General features: G+C 46.9%; 1 protein-coding gene across 2 annotated transcripts in view; it reads right to left on the bottom strand.

The window, feature by feature from the left end:
• Positions 1–17,200, bottom strand: part of INTS4 (integrator complex subunit 4) — an 83,115-nt gene that overhangs the window by 55,236 nt on the left and 10,679 nt on the right. For both annotated transcript variants that reach the window (XM_063951296.1, XM_063951295.1), the window contains exons 5-7: positions 11,670–11,855; positions 11,254–11,304; positions 9,585–9,673 (exon numbers count right to left, since the gene is read on the bottom strand). In XM_063951296.1, the coding sequence (XP_063807366.1) occupies positions 9,585–9,673; positions 11,254–11,304; positions 11,670–11,855 (326 nt within the window). The remainder of the gene's footprint in view (positions 1–9,584; positions 9,674–11,253; positions 11,305–11,669; positions 11,856–17,200) is intronic.

The following is a 17,200-nucleotide window of genomic DNA, read 5'->3' on the forward strand; positions in this document are numbered from 1 at the left end:
AGCGCGTACCACATCCAGAGTTCCAGAATGTGCTGTTAACACAGGAACTACTATTGGTTGATTGATGTGAAAAGATGACACTACCTTTGGTAAGAAAGCGGGATTCGTCCGAAGTTCTGCTGTGTCATCATGAAACACCAAATACGGTGGCTTGCATGACAAGGCACCCAAATCTGAAACATGCCTTGCCGAAGCTAAGGCTTGAAGAAAAATGGTTTTCCAAGTGAGAAACTTTATATCCACTTGCTGTAAGGGTTCAAAATATGAAGACTGTAAGAAATCTAAAACCAGATTCAAGTCCCATGGCGCTGTAGGTGGAATGAATGGAGGCTGTACTCTGAGGACACCTTGCAGAAAGGTGTGTATAGACGGCAATAGAGCCAATCTTCTTTGAAAGTAAATTGACAACGCAGATACCTGCACCTTTAGTGTAGATAAACGCAGTCCTCCATCTAACCCCGTTTGTAGAAATAACAAAAGACGGGATAACTTGAAAGATGATGTCGGAAACTTCCGAGTTTCACACCAACCTATATAGGCACACCAAATTCTGTAATAATGAGCTGCCGTAACTGGCTTCCTAGCTCGTAACATGGTTGGTATAACCGATTCTGGAATGCCCTCTCTTCTTAAGAGGGCGGTCTCAACAGCCACCCCGTCAAACGCAGCCGCGCTAAATCGGGGTAAAGGAACGGACCCTGTTGTAACAAGTCCGGACGTAGTGGAAGCGGCCAAGGATCGTCTCGAGTAGACCGTGGAGATCTGAGAACCAAGCTCTCAGAGGCCAATGAGGCGCCACTAGTATGACTGTGACAGACTCTCTTTTGATCCGTTTTAGCACCAGAGGGAGCAGCGGAAACGGTGGAAACAGATACACTAGGCTGTACGGCCAAGCGATTGTGAGAGCGTCCACCGCCACTGCCTTTGGATCTCTCGTTCTGGACACATACTGAAGCGTTTGGCGATTGTGGCGAGACGCAATTAGGTCCACCTGAGGGTAACCCCACCGCTGAACCAACATGTAAAACACTTCTGTATTTAATGCCCATTCTCCTGGATGAAAATCCCGACGGCTGAGATAATCTGCCTCCCAGTTGTCCACTCCAGGAATGAACACTGCCGACAATATCACCTGGTGGTATTCTGCCGAATTGAGGATTCGAGCTACTTCCCGCATTGCCATGCGGCTTCTCGTTCCTCCTTGTTTGTTGATGTATGCGACTGCCGTTGCGTTGTCTGACTGCACTTGGACAGTCTGAGAGCGAAGCATGTGTACTGCTTGTCGTAGTGCATTGTAAATTGCGCGGAGTTCCAGGACATTTATAAACAGCAATCTTTCGTGATCCGCCCAGAGACCTTGGAGCTGACAATTTTGAACTACAGCTCCCCAACCTCTGAGACTCGCGTCCGTCGTTAGAATTATCCAATTCCAGCCGCCGAACAGTTTCGCTGCGGTTAAATTGTGTACCTTGAGCCACCAGAGTAGAGACACCCTTGCCGACAACCTCACCCTGTGGTGAATCTGCAGATGCGAGCCCGACCACTGTGCGAGCACATCCAGTTGAAATGGACGTGAGTGGAATCTTCCGAACTGTAGCGCATTGTAAATTGCCCGGAGTTCCAGGACATTTATAGACAGCAATCTTTCGTGATCCGCCCAGAGACCCTGGAGCTGACAATTTTGAACTACAGCTCCCCAACCTCTGAGACTTGCGTCAGTCGTTAGAATTATCCAATTCCAGGCGCCCAACCGTTTCCCTACGGTTAGATTGTGTACTTTGAGCCACCAGAGTAGAGATACCCTTGCCCGTGGCGACAACCTCACCCTGTGGTGAGTCTGCAGATGCGAGCACATCCAGTTGAAATAGACGTGAGTGAAATCTTCCGAACTGAAGCGCTTCGAAAGCCGCCACCATTGTGCCTAAGAGGCGAATGCACAAATGTACCGAGACTGTACGTGGCTTGAGCACTAATTGTACCAGATGGCGAATAATATGTACTTTCTGTTGTGGTAGGTAAATTCTTTGATTTACCGTATCGAGAATCATACCTAGGAATTGAAGGCGTTGAGACGGAATGAGATGCGATTTCTTGAAGTTGACAATCCAACCGTGGTGAACCAGTACATTGTACGTTAGCAGCGCATGTTGGAGAAGCATCTGTTGAGACGGGGCTTTGATGAGCAGATCGTCTAAATACGGAACTATTGTCACTCCCAGGGATCTGAGATGAGCTATCATCACAGACATCACTTTGGTGAATACCCGAGGCGCTGACGAAAGGCCAAACGGTAGAGCCTGAAACTGGTAATGGTTCTGGCGTATTGCAAACCGCAAGAATCTCTGATGAGGCTGCCAAATCGGAATGTGTAAGTACGCATCCTTAAGATCTAGCGCAATCATGAATTCCTTTGGCTCTAAACCCTCAATCACTGAGCGCAGAGATTCCATCTTGAATCTTCAAAAGAATTGTGGACCAAGCCACAGAACCTGTTGCTACGTCGAGCACAGAAAAAACACTGAGGTACTCTGGGATATGGAGGGGTGGAGTGTTCTAAATTTAAATATTCAGTGCCCTGTTTCCTACGGAAGCCGTCCATATCCCAAGAGTACTCCAGTGACCCCTAGTGGATGAAAAAGAAATCCACGTACCGAGGCCAATCCGGGGCAATCAGAATTTTCTGGACACATTGATTCCTGATTCGCTTTAGCACCCTTGGGAGCAATGGAATCGGAGGAAACAGGTAGACCAGCCGGGACGGCCTAGGAGACGCCAGTGCGTCCACTGCCCTCGCCTGAGGGTCCCAGGTCCGTGAGCAATACCAGGGAAGTTTCTTGTTGAGACGAGAAGCCATCATGTCTATTTGTGGGCAACCCCACCGGTCGATGATCTGCTGGAACACCAAATGGTGGAGCCCCCACTCCCCCGGATGGAGATCGTGACGACTCAGGAAGTCCGCCTCCCAGTTGTCCACACCCGGAATGAAGATTGCCGACATTGCTCTTGCATTTCTTTCTGCCCAGAGGAGTATCTTTGACACCTCTCGCATGCAGGCTCTGCTTTTTGTTCCTCCTTGACAATTGATATACGCCACTGCCGTGGCATTGTCCAACTGTACCTGGATCGCGTGATCCATGAGCAGAGGAGAGGCCTGAAGCAGAGCATTGTAGATTGCCTGAAGTTCCAGAATGTTGATCGGAAGGAGGGCCTCGTGGGCTGACCACCTGCCCTGGAACTGCGCCCCTTGGGTGACAGCTCCCCATCGACTTGCATCTGTCGTGAGGAGGGTCCAATCCTGAATCCCGAAACTCCGGCCCTCCAGCAGATTGGAGGACTGTAGCCACCACAGGAGGGAAATCCTGGCCTGAGGTGACAACTGAATCATCTGGTGCATCTGGAGATGCGAACTGGACCACTTGCTCAGGAGATCCAACTGAAATTGTCTGGCATGGAACCTCCCGTACTGGATCGCATCGTATGAGGCAACCATTTTTCCCAGCAATCTTATGCAAAGATAGATGGACACTCGAGTAGGCCGGAGCACCATGCAGACCATCTCCTGAAGTGTTTTCGCCTTGTCCTCTGGTAGAAACACTTTCTGGGCCACAGTATCCAGGCAACATCCCCAAGAACAGGAGCCGGAGTTGGCTCCAGGTGGGACTTCTGCAAGTTGAGGATCCACCCATGGTCCGAAAGAAGAAGGATGGTACAGTCGATATGGAGGAACAAAAGTTCCCTGGATCGTGCTTTTATCAGAAGATCGTCCAGATAAGGGACCACATTGACCCCCTGGACCCGAAGTTGGAACTTCATCTCCGCCATCACCTTTGTGAATACCCTCGGGGCTGTGAACAGGCCGTAGGGTAGTGCCTGGAATTGGAAGTGATTGTACAGGTGGGCAAACCGCAGGTACGCCTGATGAGGCGGCCAAATTGCAATATGGAGATAGGCATCCTTGATATCCAAGGAGACCATAAATTCCTGTTCTTCCAGGCCCGCAATCACTGCTTGTAGGGACTCCCATCTTGAACTTGAACACCTTCAAGTAAGGATTCAAGGATTCGATATTCAAAATGGGTCTGACCGAACCGTCCGGTTTCGGCACCACAAACAGGTTTTAGTAAAACCCTGTGCCGCATTGCAGTAGTGGTACTGGAACAATGACGCGGGACTGAACCAACTTTCGGATTGCCTGTTGTAACGTAACTTGCATATCCTCCAAAGCTGGTAAGCTTGATTTGAGAAATCGTTGAGGGGGGAATACTGTTGAACTCCAGCCTGTAGCCCTGAGAGACCAGATCTCTGACACAGGCATCCTGGCAGGAGGTCTCCCAGATGCGGCTAAAGTGGCGCAGTCAAGCTACAACCTCGAGATCCCCTTGAGGTTGGGGGGGGGGGGGGGGGCACAGTCATGCTGAGGCCTTAGTAGAAGCAGAACCGGTGGACTGTTCCTGAGAACTGGTGCTTGCGGGTTTTCTGGACTTACCTCTGGTGCCTCTGGCTGCATTGGAGGCACCTCTGGCCTTAGATCGAAATCTGTATGACCGAAAGGACTGGACAGATGGCCCCAGATAGGAGCGTCTCACCGGCGGGGCCCCAAAGGGGAGAAACGTGGATTTCCCAGCCATATCTTTGGAAATCCAGGTATCCAATTCGACCCCAAAAAGCCATTCCGCCGAAAAGGGGAGGGATTCCACACTACGTTTGGATTCTGCGCCCGCAATCCACTGACTAAACCGCAAATCCCTGCGCGCCGACACTGCCATGGCAGAAGTCCAAGCATTACTGTTCCCCATCTCCTTGAGCGAATCACAGAGGACACGGGTAGTGTCTTGAATGTGCTTCAGGTGGGTTACCATAGTAACTAAGGGCATATCCCCCAAATAGCATTGGTCATCCAGCAACCCGAAATGACTGGTCTTTCTGATATACCGGCTGCTGTGTATATAGATTTTAGGGTAGTTTCAATCTTCCTATCCCCTGGATCCTTCATGGTAAAGGAGCCCGGGGCGGGTAGCACTGCTTTTTCAGACCGGCGAGATGCCGATACATCCACCCCAGGGGGTTCCTCCCAAAATTTTCTACCTTCAGGAGCAAATGGGAAAGTGCGCAAAAACTTTATGGACACTTAGAATTTTTTGTCTGGATTTTTCCAGGCCTGTTTGAATAAGTCATCTAACTCTGTAGAGTCAGGGAAAGTGACATTGGGTTTGTTTTGTACAAAGAAAAACGACTGCTGTGACGCAGCGTCCTCTAGAGGGAGCTGTAACATCCCTTATAGCCAAAATGAGGGGTTCAATACCCTGAGCAGCATCAGGATCCCCACTAACAGGGTTCGGGTCATCCCCATCATCATCTGTATCAGATAGAATAGCAGGTAAACCAAGCTTCTGAGGACCTGCATGAGAGAGGGGGGGCTGTGCATCTGCCCTAGCAGCTAAATCTGCAACAGCTTGTTGCAGTAGCGGAGTCTTCTGCACATTAGCATTAAGCTGGGATGACACAGCTGACATCATAGTCTTAAGAGACTCTAACCAGTGGGGCTCTGGACCCCCCTCCCCCAGCCCCCCCTTCACTGATTTGTGAAGATTGACTGCATTGTTCACAGGAAACAGAATCATTAGATAATGGAGAGAATCTAATGTGACGTACATTGCACAGCTTGTGTTTACCCATATCACAGTAACATACATAGTAACATAGTACAGGTATTTGAGGTTGAATAGAGGCAAATTGCCCATCGTGTTCAACCTGTTTTAAGTTGTGCTGATTCTACATACTTGCTGAATAATGTTTTATGACTAGTTAGCTACTATAACTCGTTACCACCAGATTAACCACGTTGATATTTTAAAGTATTATAACCTTGGATAGCTTTTTCATTCAGAAATTTATCCATTCCTTTTTTAAATCCAATTACAGAGTCCGCCATTACCACCTTCCCTGGCAGGAAATTCAACATCCGGATTGCCCTAACAGTGAAGAACCCTTTCCTCCGTTGCGTTCGGAACTTTCTCTCCTCCAGTCGCAGCGAGTGCCCACGTGTCCTAAACTGTGTTCTTTTAATAAATAATTCCTCTGATAACTCTTTGTGATGTCACTTTACATATTTGAAGATATCAGTAATATCTTCTCTTAGGCGCCTCTTTTCTAGTGTATGTATATTCAGTCTAATAAGTCTTTCTTTATAGTCCAGTCCTTCTAGGCCTTTAATCAATTTAGTAGCTCGCCTTTGAACACTTTCGAGTTCACTGATGTCTTTTTTATACAATGGTGCCCAAAACTGAACACAATATTCCAGGTGCGGACGTACTGATGCCTTATACAGCGGCATGATTACATCCGAGTCCCTTGTCTCAATTCCCCTTTTTATGCACGCTAGCACCTTACTTGCCTTCTTTACTGCATTTTGACATTGTGTACGGTTATTAAGCCTATTATCAATGAATACCCCCAAATCTTTTTCCAACTCTGTTTCCCCCAGGCGTTCCCCATTTAATATGTAGGATGCAAGTTTGTTTTTAGTCCCAAAATGCATAACCTTGCATTTGTCTGTATTGAACCTCATTTTCCATTTAGACGCCCAGAGTTCAAGTTTAGATAGATCATTCTGCAAGGACTCCACGTCCAATTCTGAATTTAATTACCTTAAACAGTTTAGTATCATCTGCAAAGATTGACACTGTGCTTTCCAGACCTATTTCTAGGTCATTGATAAATATGTTGAACAGTAGTGGTCCGAGTATGGACCCTTGTGGTATTCCGCTGACTACTGGGGACCAGGTTGAGGACTTCCCGTTGACCACTACTCGCTGTACCCTGCTATCCAACCTGCTGCTTATCCATGTGTAAACAGTTTTTCCTAGGCCAAGCTCCTTTAATTTGATCATCAGTCTCCTGTGAGGAACTGTATCGAAGGCTTTTGCAAAATCTAGGAAGACCACATCCACTGCTTTTCCTTGATGAAGATTATTGCTCACTTCCTCGTAGAAGCTAATTAAGTCAGTCTGACATGACCTGTCCCTCACAAATCCATGCTGGTTCTTGCTAATAATCCTAGCGGACTGTAGATACTTATGTATGCCGTCCCTTAGAATTCCTTCCAATATTTTCCCCACTATAGATGTTAAACTAACTGGTCTGTAGTTTCCCGGAAGATTTTTGGATCCCTTTTTAAATAATGGCACTACCTCAGCTATACGCCAATCCTTCGGTACCATGCCTGATCTAATTGAACTATTGAAAATAAAGTATAGGGGGCGTGCTAGTTGTGAACTAAGCTCCATAAGAACCCTCGGGTGAAATCCATCAGGACCAGGTGATTTATTAATCTTAATTTTGCTTAGTCTCTTCCGGACTACTTCGCTTAAACAAGTATCTAACCATGAATCATTACTGTCACAATTGTTATGCTCTACTCCCACCATCAGTTCTTCACTGGTGAATACTGATGAAAAGAATTTGTTCAGTATTTCTGCTTTTATTTCGGCATAATTTATCAATTCTCCTAATTCATCTTTTAATGGACCTATATTCTCCTTTTTTAACCTTTTACCGTTTATGTATTTAAAAAACTTTTTAGGATTGGTTTTACTCTCTATAGCGATTTGCTTTTAATTTCCCATTTTAGCTGCTCTTATTGCTTTTTTGCATTTCTTATTACACTCCTTGTAATACTTGAAAGAATCCTCCTTTCCATTAGATTTAAATGCTTTGAAAGCCCGGTTTTTTATTTATCCATTTCTGCCTTAACCTTTTTGTTAAGCCACATCGGTTTGAGTTTAATACGCCTGCGTTTACTGCCCATGGGAATAAAGTTATGAATATTGCTATCCAGCAACCCTTTTAAAACATCCCACATTTCCGAAGTGTTCTTGTTATTAAACAGAACCTCCCACTCTATGTCGTTAAGTGCACATCTAAGCATACTGAAATTAGCCTTCCTAAAGTTCAAAGTTTTGGTGGAACCCCTGTAGCTATGTTTCCTGAAACGGATGTCGAATGTGATCATATAGTGATCACTGTTGCCCAAAGTCTCTAACTTTAGTGTTTGATATAATGTCCACATTATTAGTAATTACTAGATCCAGAGTCGTTTTACCCCTAGTTGGGTCCTCGACTAATTGAGACAAGTAGTGATCCCTAAACATATTTAAGAACCTGCTGCCCCTCGCTTTAGCACATGAATCGTTACTCCAGTTTATATCTGGGTAATTCAAATCCCCAATCACAAGGATGTCCCACAATCCCGCAGCCTTTTTGATTTGCTGCAATAGTTTTTCTTCCTCATGTATGCTAATATCCGGCTGTTTGTACAATAACATACACACAGACAGTTATAATGCAAGCCTGCCCTACTGTACGTGAGAGGAGACACAGAGGTAGAGAGAACACCAACACACCCTGGGCTGCACAGCCCCAGTGAGACTGTCAGCTACCTATTACACAATAAACACTAACAATTATTGTCCTAGATAGGATCAGGATAGCGTACACAAACGGCTGTATCCCTTTGCTACACCCTCATGCCACATTTTCAGCAAGTCTAAGGATCAGGAAGCGCTGTGTGTGCTGTCTGTGCTGCAGTAAGCAGAGGAAGGCGCCAAAACGCCTCAGGTCCCGCTCTGAGGTAGCTCTGCCCTCTCCTGTGGCGCCGGAGTTATAGGCCCTACACACTGGGCGATAATACTGAAAGATATGAACAATCTCGTTCATTAATGAACGGGATACCGTTCATATCTTTCAGTGTGGAGGCACCAGCGATGAACGATGCGCGGCCCCGCGCTCGTTTATCATTGGTGCCCCGCTGCTTGTGCATGCAGGCCAATATGGACGATCTTGTCCATATTTGCCTGCACTGCTATGGAGCCAGGTAAGAAACTTCACTTCCCCAGTCACTGCCCCCTGCTGCCGGGTCGTCTGTCGGCCGTATCCGCCGTCGGGCAGCTTGGCGGTGGATCTCATAGTGTGTAGTGCCCTTAACATATATACTGTGGAGTATACTGGCAAAAGTCTCCTTTTAAGCTTAAAACATCACAGGTGCTAGTCAAGCCCTTTTGTGACAGTCTACACGGGGGATCTCAGGGGGATCTTAGGGGAACCCCCCCTCGGGAGGGTTCCGTACGCCATGCCCGTGGTCAGCCGCACTTTGGACCAGGGGACACCCCCTAGCTGGGTTGTGCTCACCACAGATGTCACCTTCAGGCAGCGTTAGGGGTGTGCGGCATGCTGGGGCTGTGACAGCCAAGGCGCAGTGCCCCGGTGAACAACAGCCCCTCAGGATGGTGGTCCTGCAGCGGGGAAGCGGCTCTGCACCTCAAGAGACCGGTGACTGCACCCCCCCCCCCCCCCTTTTTCTAAACTGGGGGGGCATAGAGGGGAGGAGCCAGCACACCCAATTGAAGAAATTTAAAGTGCACTGGCTCCTTTGGACCCCGTCTATACCCCATCGTACTAGTTTCCCCCAATATCCCTAGCTAGAGAAAACATAGCGTCATTATAAAGCAAAATGCTTGGGTACTAGAGTTTACTCAGCAGGCTCACACTTCCAATAATCAACATACATTTCTCTGAATACAAATTACCTTTCCCTGTACAGTTGACTTAAAACCCAGATCAGCTCCACAGCGACGCTGCGTACTTGTTCATAATCATCGGACAGAAGCTTACAGGCCTGCACATGGGAAGTCACAACATAGTATTCTCATCAATAAGGAGACAGGACAGTGCGACAACACACTCACGGCTAAGACGTGCTACAGTACTTTGGATTTCAGCAGAGTGACTGGTATCCTAAACAGCGCTGCACTATTATCTGTTTTTTAAGCTTATATCCTTCTATTTTGATCTGCAACAATCATAAGTTACTGATCAAAATCATCCGCTGACCACACTTGTCAGTGGACGAGGATGAACCGTGAACAACTATCTCCAAATCATCTCATTAACATGATACTGTGCACTTGTCACCCCAAATTATGGGTTAAATAGTCACATTCTGGCACTTACAGAGGGCATTTTAAAGTGATTACTCAATACCAGCTGCTGTTATTGTGTGACCACAAACAATTGTTTGTCATCTTATTTTCTTTTCAGTAATCATAAACTTCTGCTACATTCCATATTCCCCTTCCTATACCCCAGCGTAATGCTCCAGTGTTCCCCAGTGGATGAAGGGGATACAAACCTCTTCTACATTCCATATTCCCCTTCCTATACCCAGGCGTAATGCTCGTGTTCCCCAGTGGATGAAGGGGATACAAACTAGAACTCAATCCTACCACTTTTCATTTTAATGCAAATGTGGATACCAAGGAGTAAGTTTACTAAGCAACGCTTCTCAAAGCTAATGTGTGTCTTATACTGTTTCAGCCGCTGGATCTAAAGTGGCAATATTATTAAAAATGCAGAACATGCCAGGTTTTGTACTTACTATTACAGGTATTACTGCTTTAAATACAGAGGGCAGAACCGCCAAAGACACGGCAGCTTTGAAAAGCGTCGCTGAGCAAATTTATTTCCAAGTACTTTTACATTCTCCATGTTGTAAGTCTCTATGTACATTGGTGGTCATTCCGAGTTGATCACTAGCTGCTTTCGTTCGCTGTGCAGCGATGAGGCAAAAAAAACGTCACTTCTGCGCGTGCATATGCGGCGCAATGCGCACGCGCGAAGTAATATTACAACGAACGATGTAGTTTCACACAAGGTCTAGCGAAGCTTTTCAGTCGCACTGCTGGCCGCAGAGTGATTGACATGAAGTGGGCGTTTCAGGGTGTCAACTGATCGTTTTCAGGGAGTGTTCGAAAAAACGCAGGCGTGCCAGGAAAAAGCAGGCGTGGCTGGGCGAACGCAGGGCGTGTTTGTTACGTCAAAACAGGAACTGAACAGTCTGAAGTCATCGTAAGCGCTGAGTAGGTCTGGAGCTACTCTGAAACTGCACAAAATAATTATGCCGCCGCTCTGCGATCCTTTCGTTCGCACTTCTGCTAAGCTAAAATACACTCCCAGTGGGAGGCGGCATAGCGTTTGCATGGCTGCTAAAAACTGCTAGCGAGCTAACAACTCGGAATGACCCCCATTGTGTGCAGCCATAGGAACACAGACATACATACAGGAAGTATTTATATCAGAACGCGACACCGCGTCACTTTCTATACTGCACGCATCCCTTCCTGAGCTCATCATTAGATCTGATACAGCAATGATACATCTCACACTGGGACACAACACACATATGGCTGGTGACAATACCTGGCTGTACATTGCTTGCTGTAACTTCAGGCCTCTCTCGTGGAGCTGTAACTGAACAGACAGCATCACTGTAACATTACACATATCTATAAGTGGGGTAGGAGTGAGATGTAGGGAAAGGTACTGAGAGACAAGCGGTAAGTTCATCAACAGCTACACAACCAAAACAGTTTGAAAAACACATTAGGGTTCACGTACTAAAGATCATTTTTTCAAAGCCGCCGACTCACGTCGCCTGGAATTAAAAGGGCAATAATAATACACATAAAAGAAGTCTGAATTTGCATGAATAGCAATTGCCGTATTCAATCTAAATGATAATCGTGGCTTTTAAATACTGATCTTTAGTAAATACACGTTTTGACTTTGTAATGCAGATGAGGGGTGAATACGTACAACATGTGAAAAGCACCTACCATGGCTTTTATAGCAGCCGTCCGGACTCGCGGATCCTGATCATTGAAATAGTCACCAATAATCTTCTGCACGTCCTTGGTCACTGGACTTTCTGTCTCGCTTGCGGCGCTTTTGTCTATGGCCCCAAGGCAGCCGAGAAGCTGCAAGCACTTATTCCTGACTCCGTGACCGGTGTCTGACAGGTGCTGTGTACAGAAAAGGGCGAGAGGCAAATTGATCACTTGAGAATCCAAGAAAATCTTATATTTATGTAAAAAGGCCCAAACACCAGCCGTTGTATATAAACCTGTTCATCAATATCTCTCACAAATGTTTCACAGTTTAAGGGCCTTATCAGACATTAATAGATCAGAGATTACATTAGGATGATAGGTGCATAATTATTAATGCACCTGTACGGAATAATGCTCCTGACAGATAGATGAAGACATGTGCACATAACATCCTTGACAAAGCATAGCTGGAGAAGGGGTCTAAGTAAAGGGTAAGAGGGGAAGTATTTTCAGTTTGACCGAGTCCATAGGAAGGTTAGATTACACAATGACGTTCTCCATTAAAGTGTTCAGACAACCCTGCGTAATTATATCTCGCATATTACAGCTATTAGGAAAATGTTTTACAAAACTGAAACATACGGATATTTTGGGCTGGAAAGGATGGTATGCGATTGGACGTGAGCTACACACTGCGTCACATGATTGGCTGACATACAATCGCACTCTGCTCTCTTCAGTCTGGAACACCGAGCTGTTAATTTTTTAAGTCTTCTGGACGGATTGCTGTATGACACATGAATAAGAGACCCTATCCCCAGGGTGTGGGCCACAAATCAGGGGGGGGGGTGCATATTTATATAGTTCTTCATGCACTATGTATGGCATAAACTACAAACAAACAAAAACCAACTGCTAATATAATGGAGTTATCCAGGCCTCACCTGTGCTGCCCGGGAAGGGAAATTGTATGAAGTATACCATCCAAAAGCGTATCACACTATGCAGCATATTATGGGCATCATGTTGCAGACACCTACTGATAGTCTGATGAAGAATCATTGCTGCCTTGAATAAGAACATGGGAATCTGGCTTAACGGATATTTACAATAGCCAACACCTTTCCTCCCCAACTAACAGGACAGCTTGGTTACCATGGATTGAAGTGGAAAACCCCTGTACAAAAGGTTATTATTTAGAAGAGCACAGAATATCCATGGAGATTACTCCCAGCACCAACATCACTTATCCGCAGTATGGGGGGGGGGGGGGGGGACTGTTTTATTAAAATTAAAATAAAAAACACACAAAAAAAAAAACTTTTTTAAAGTGCAAACCATTTTTGGGGGTTTAAACCAGTTTTTTTGGAGAGGATCTGCATCACTGTTTTAATTTTTTTTTTTTTTAAAGAATCCTGCTTATTATATTAATACTGTGAAACAGGTCTATGGGCCGTATTCAATAGCTGTCGGAAAGACGGCAGCTTCCGACAGATTTCTGTCGGAAGGGGTTCCGACCTATTCAAAGAGGGTACTTTTTTTTCCCGACAAGTCGAGAATTCCAGACTTGTCGGAAAACACGTGGATTGGCGGAACAGGCGCCGATCCGCGTGCTTTTGTCGGAAACGCGGCCAAACCCGACAGGCTTTGGCCCCCTTTCCGACAATCTTAATCCGACTTTAAAAAAAAGTCGGATTGAGCAGGGCGTCCCCTCGCCTCCGCAGTCAGTTCCCCACCCGCCGCCGTCAGGTCTTTCTCCCCCGCTGTCAGCGTACGGGGGGATAGGCGTCATCTGGGGGGGTCCCCCCGCTACCTGATGAAGGGTAACTGCTTCGGGCCCGGTGAGGAAGAGCCGTGCTGCTGCACCGGACGCCGGTGCACGGCACCGATGTGGACGCCCGACCAGCGGGGAGGAGAGCAGCAGCAGTGGCCAAATCCGACAGTTGGATTTGGGAGCATATTGAATAGGTCATTGTCGGAAAGGACCCGACACTTATTGAATATACCCCTATGTCAGGCATTCCCAACCACAGTCCTCAAGGCACACCAACAGTGCAGGTTTTAGTGATATCCAGGCTGCAGCACAGATGGTTAAATCAAAATAACTGAGGTACTAATTACGTCACCTGTGCTGTAGCCTGGATATCACTAAAACCAGGGCCGGCGCTACCACTAGGCAGCTTTAGGCAGCTGCCTAGAGCGGCAGCCACTGGAGGGCGGCACTGATCCACTTAACAAAAACACAGAAGGATGTCTCTTGTCGGGGAAACATCAAGACATCCTTCCATTTAGATAATGCAGGCAGCAGCCGCAGGACGCTGGACTTCTCAACCCTCCCTCACACCCCGCCCATCCCCTTCACCACAGGCTTCTTTGTTTTTCATGAAGCCGCCAGCTCAGCCCCGCTATTTAAGCCCCTCCCCTCCCTGCATTTGGCTCCGCCCCCTTTTTACAGACCAGGACACACTGCAAGGGGGCAGGGCTTCATTGAGTTAGGCACCCAGCCGGCTCCTGTTCTCCCGTCAGTGAAGTGAACTACTGTGCTAAGCTTTCCGCTGTGCTGCTCCTGCTGCTGACCTCAGTGGTAAGTGAAGCATGAAGGAAGGGGTGTGCGTGTACAGTTGAGATATATACTGTGTGTCTGACTTGTAATTATTGCTGCCAGTGTACTTATGGTATATATATATATATATATATATATATATATATATATATATATATATATATACACACACACACACACACACACACACATGCATGCACAGGCTGAATGCTGAAGTTTATCCACGGATCATCGGAGTGCCGGACCTTGGAGCATATATATATATATATATATATATATATATATATATATATATATATATATATATATATATATATATATATATATATAATAAGAATTTACTCACTGGTAATTCTATTTCTCGTAGTCCGTAGTGGATGCTGGGAACTCCGTAAGGACCATGGGGAATAGCGGGCTCCGAAGGAGGCTGGGCACTCTAGAAAGATTTCAGACTACCTGGTGTGCACTGGCTCCTCCCACTATGACCCTCCTCCAAGCCTCAGTTAGGATACTGTGCCCGGACGAGCGTACACAATAAGGAAGGATTTTGAATCCCGGGTAAGACTCATACCAGCCACACCGTACAACTCGTGATATGAAACCCAGTTAACAGTATGAAACAACTGAGCCTCTCAACAGATGGCTCAACAATAACCCGATTTAGTTAACAATAACTATGTACAAGTATTGCAGATAAACCGCACTTGGGATGGGCGCCCAGCATCCACTACGGACTACGAGAAATAGAATTACCGGTGAGTAAATTCTTATTTTCTCTGACGTCCTAGTGGATGCTGGGAACTCCGTAAGGACCATGGGGATTATACCAAAGCTCCCAAACGGGCGGGAGAGTGCGGATGACTCTGCAACACCGAATGAGAGAACTCCAGGTCCTCCTCAGCCAGGGTATCAAATTTATAGAATTTTGCAAACGTGTTTGCCCCTGACCAAGTAGCAGCTCGGCAAAGTTGTAAAGCCGAGACCCCTCGGGCAGCCGCCCAAGATGAGCCCACCTTCCTTGTGGAATGGGCATTGACAGATTTTGGCTGTGGCAGGCCTGCCACAGAATGTGCAAGTTGAATTGTACTACAAATCCAACGAGCAATAGTCTGCTTAGAAGCAGGAGCACCCAGCTTGTTGGGTGCATATAGGATAAACAGCGAGTCAGATTTTCTGACTCCAGCCGTCCTGGAAACATATATTTTCAGGGCCCTGACCACGTCTAACAACTTGGAGTCCTCCAAGTCCCTAGTGGCCGCAGGCACCACAATAGGCTGGTTCAAATGAAACGCTGACACCACCTTAGGGAGAAACTGGGGACGAGTCCTCAATTCTGCCCTATCCATATGGAAAATCAGATAAGGGCTTTTATAAGACAAAGCCGCCAATTCTGATACTCGCCTGGCAGAAGCCAAGGCCAATAACATGACCACCTTCCACGTGAGATATTTCAGATCCACGGTTTTTAGTGGTTCAAACCAATGTGATTTTAAGAAACTCAACACCACGTTGAGATCCCAAGGTGCCACAGGAGGCACATATGGGGGCTGAATATGCAGCACTCCCTTTACAAAATGTCTGAACTTCAGGTACTGAAGCTAGTTCTTTCTGAAAGAAAATCGATAGAGCCGAGATCTGTACCTTAATGGAACCCAGTTTTAGGCCCATATTCACTCCTGCTTGCAGGAAATGCAGAAATCGACCTAGTTGAAATTCCTCAGTTGGGGCCTTTTCGGCCTCACACCATGCAACATATTTCCGCCATATGCGGTGATAATGATTTGCTGTAACCTCTTTCCTGGCTTTAATAAGCGTAGGAATGACTTCCTCCGGAATGCCCTTTTCTTTCAGGATCCGGCGTTCAACCGCCATGCCGTCAAACGCAGCTGCGGTAAGTCTTGGAACAGACAGGGCCCCTGCTGTAGCAGGTCTTGTCTTAGCGGCAGAGGCCACGGGTCCTCTGAGATCATCTCTTGAAGTTCCGGGTACCATGTTCTTCTTGGCCAATCCGGAACCACGAGAATTGTGTTTACTCCTCGCTTTCTTATTATTCTCAATACCTTTGGTATGAGAGGCAGTGGAGGGAACACATAAACTGACTGGTACACCCACGGTGTCACCAGAGCGTCCACAGCTATCGCTTGAGGGTCTCTTGACCTGGCGCAATACCTCTCTAGTTTTTTGTTTAGGCGGGACGCCATCATGTCCACCTGTGGACGACCCCACTGATGTACAATCATTTGGAAGACTTCTGGATGAAGTCCCCACTCTCCCGGGTGGAGGTCGTGTCTGCTGAGGAAGTCTGCTTCCCAGTTGTCCACTCCCGGAATGAACACTGCTGACAGTGCTAGTACATGATTTTCCGCCCATCGGAGAATTCTTGTGGCTTCTGTCATTGCCATCCTGCTTCTTGTGCCGCCCTGTAGATTCACATGGGCGACTGCCGTGATGTTGTCTGACTGGATCAGCACCGGCTGGTGTAGGAGCAGGGATTTTGCTTGACTTAGGGCATTGTAGATGGCCCTTAGTTCCAGAATATTTATGTGAAGGGAAGTCTCCTGACTTGTCCATAGTCCTTGGAAGTTTCTTCCCTTTGTGACTGCCCCCCAGCCTCGCAGGCTGGCATCCGTGGTCACCAGGACCCAGTCCTGAATGCCGAATCTGCGACCCTCCAGAAGATGAGCACTCTGCAGCCACCACAGAAGAGACACCCTGGTTCTTGCAGACAGGGTTATCAAGCGATGCATCTGAAGATGCGATCCGGACCACTTGTCCAACAGGTCCCACTGAAAGATTCTGGCATGGAACCTGCCGAATGGAATTGCTTCGTAAGAAGCTACCATCTTTCCCAAGACCCGCGTGCAGTGATGCACCGAGACCTGTTTTGGTTTCAGGAGGTCTCTGACTAGAGAAGACAACTCCCTGGCTTTCTCCTCCGGGAGAAACACTTTTTTCTGGACTGTGTCCAGAATCA

The sequence above is a fragment of the Pseudophryne corroboree genome, chromosome 2, assembly GCF_028390025.1.
Source record: "Pseudophryne corroboree isolate aPseCor3 chromosome 2, aPseCor3.hap2, whole genome shotgun sequence".
Taxonomy (NCBI): Eukaryota; Metazoa; Chordata; class Amphibia; order Anura; family Myobatrachidae; genus Pseudophryne; species Pseudophryne corroboree.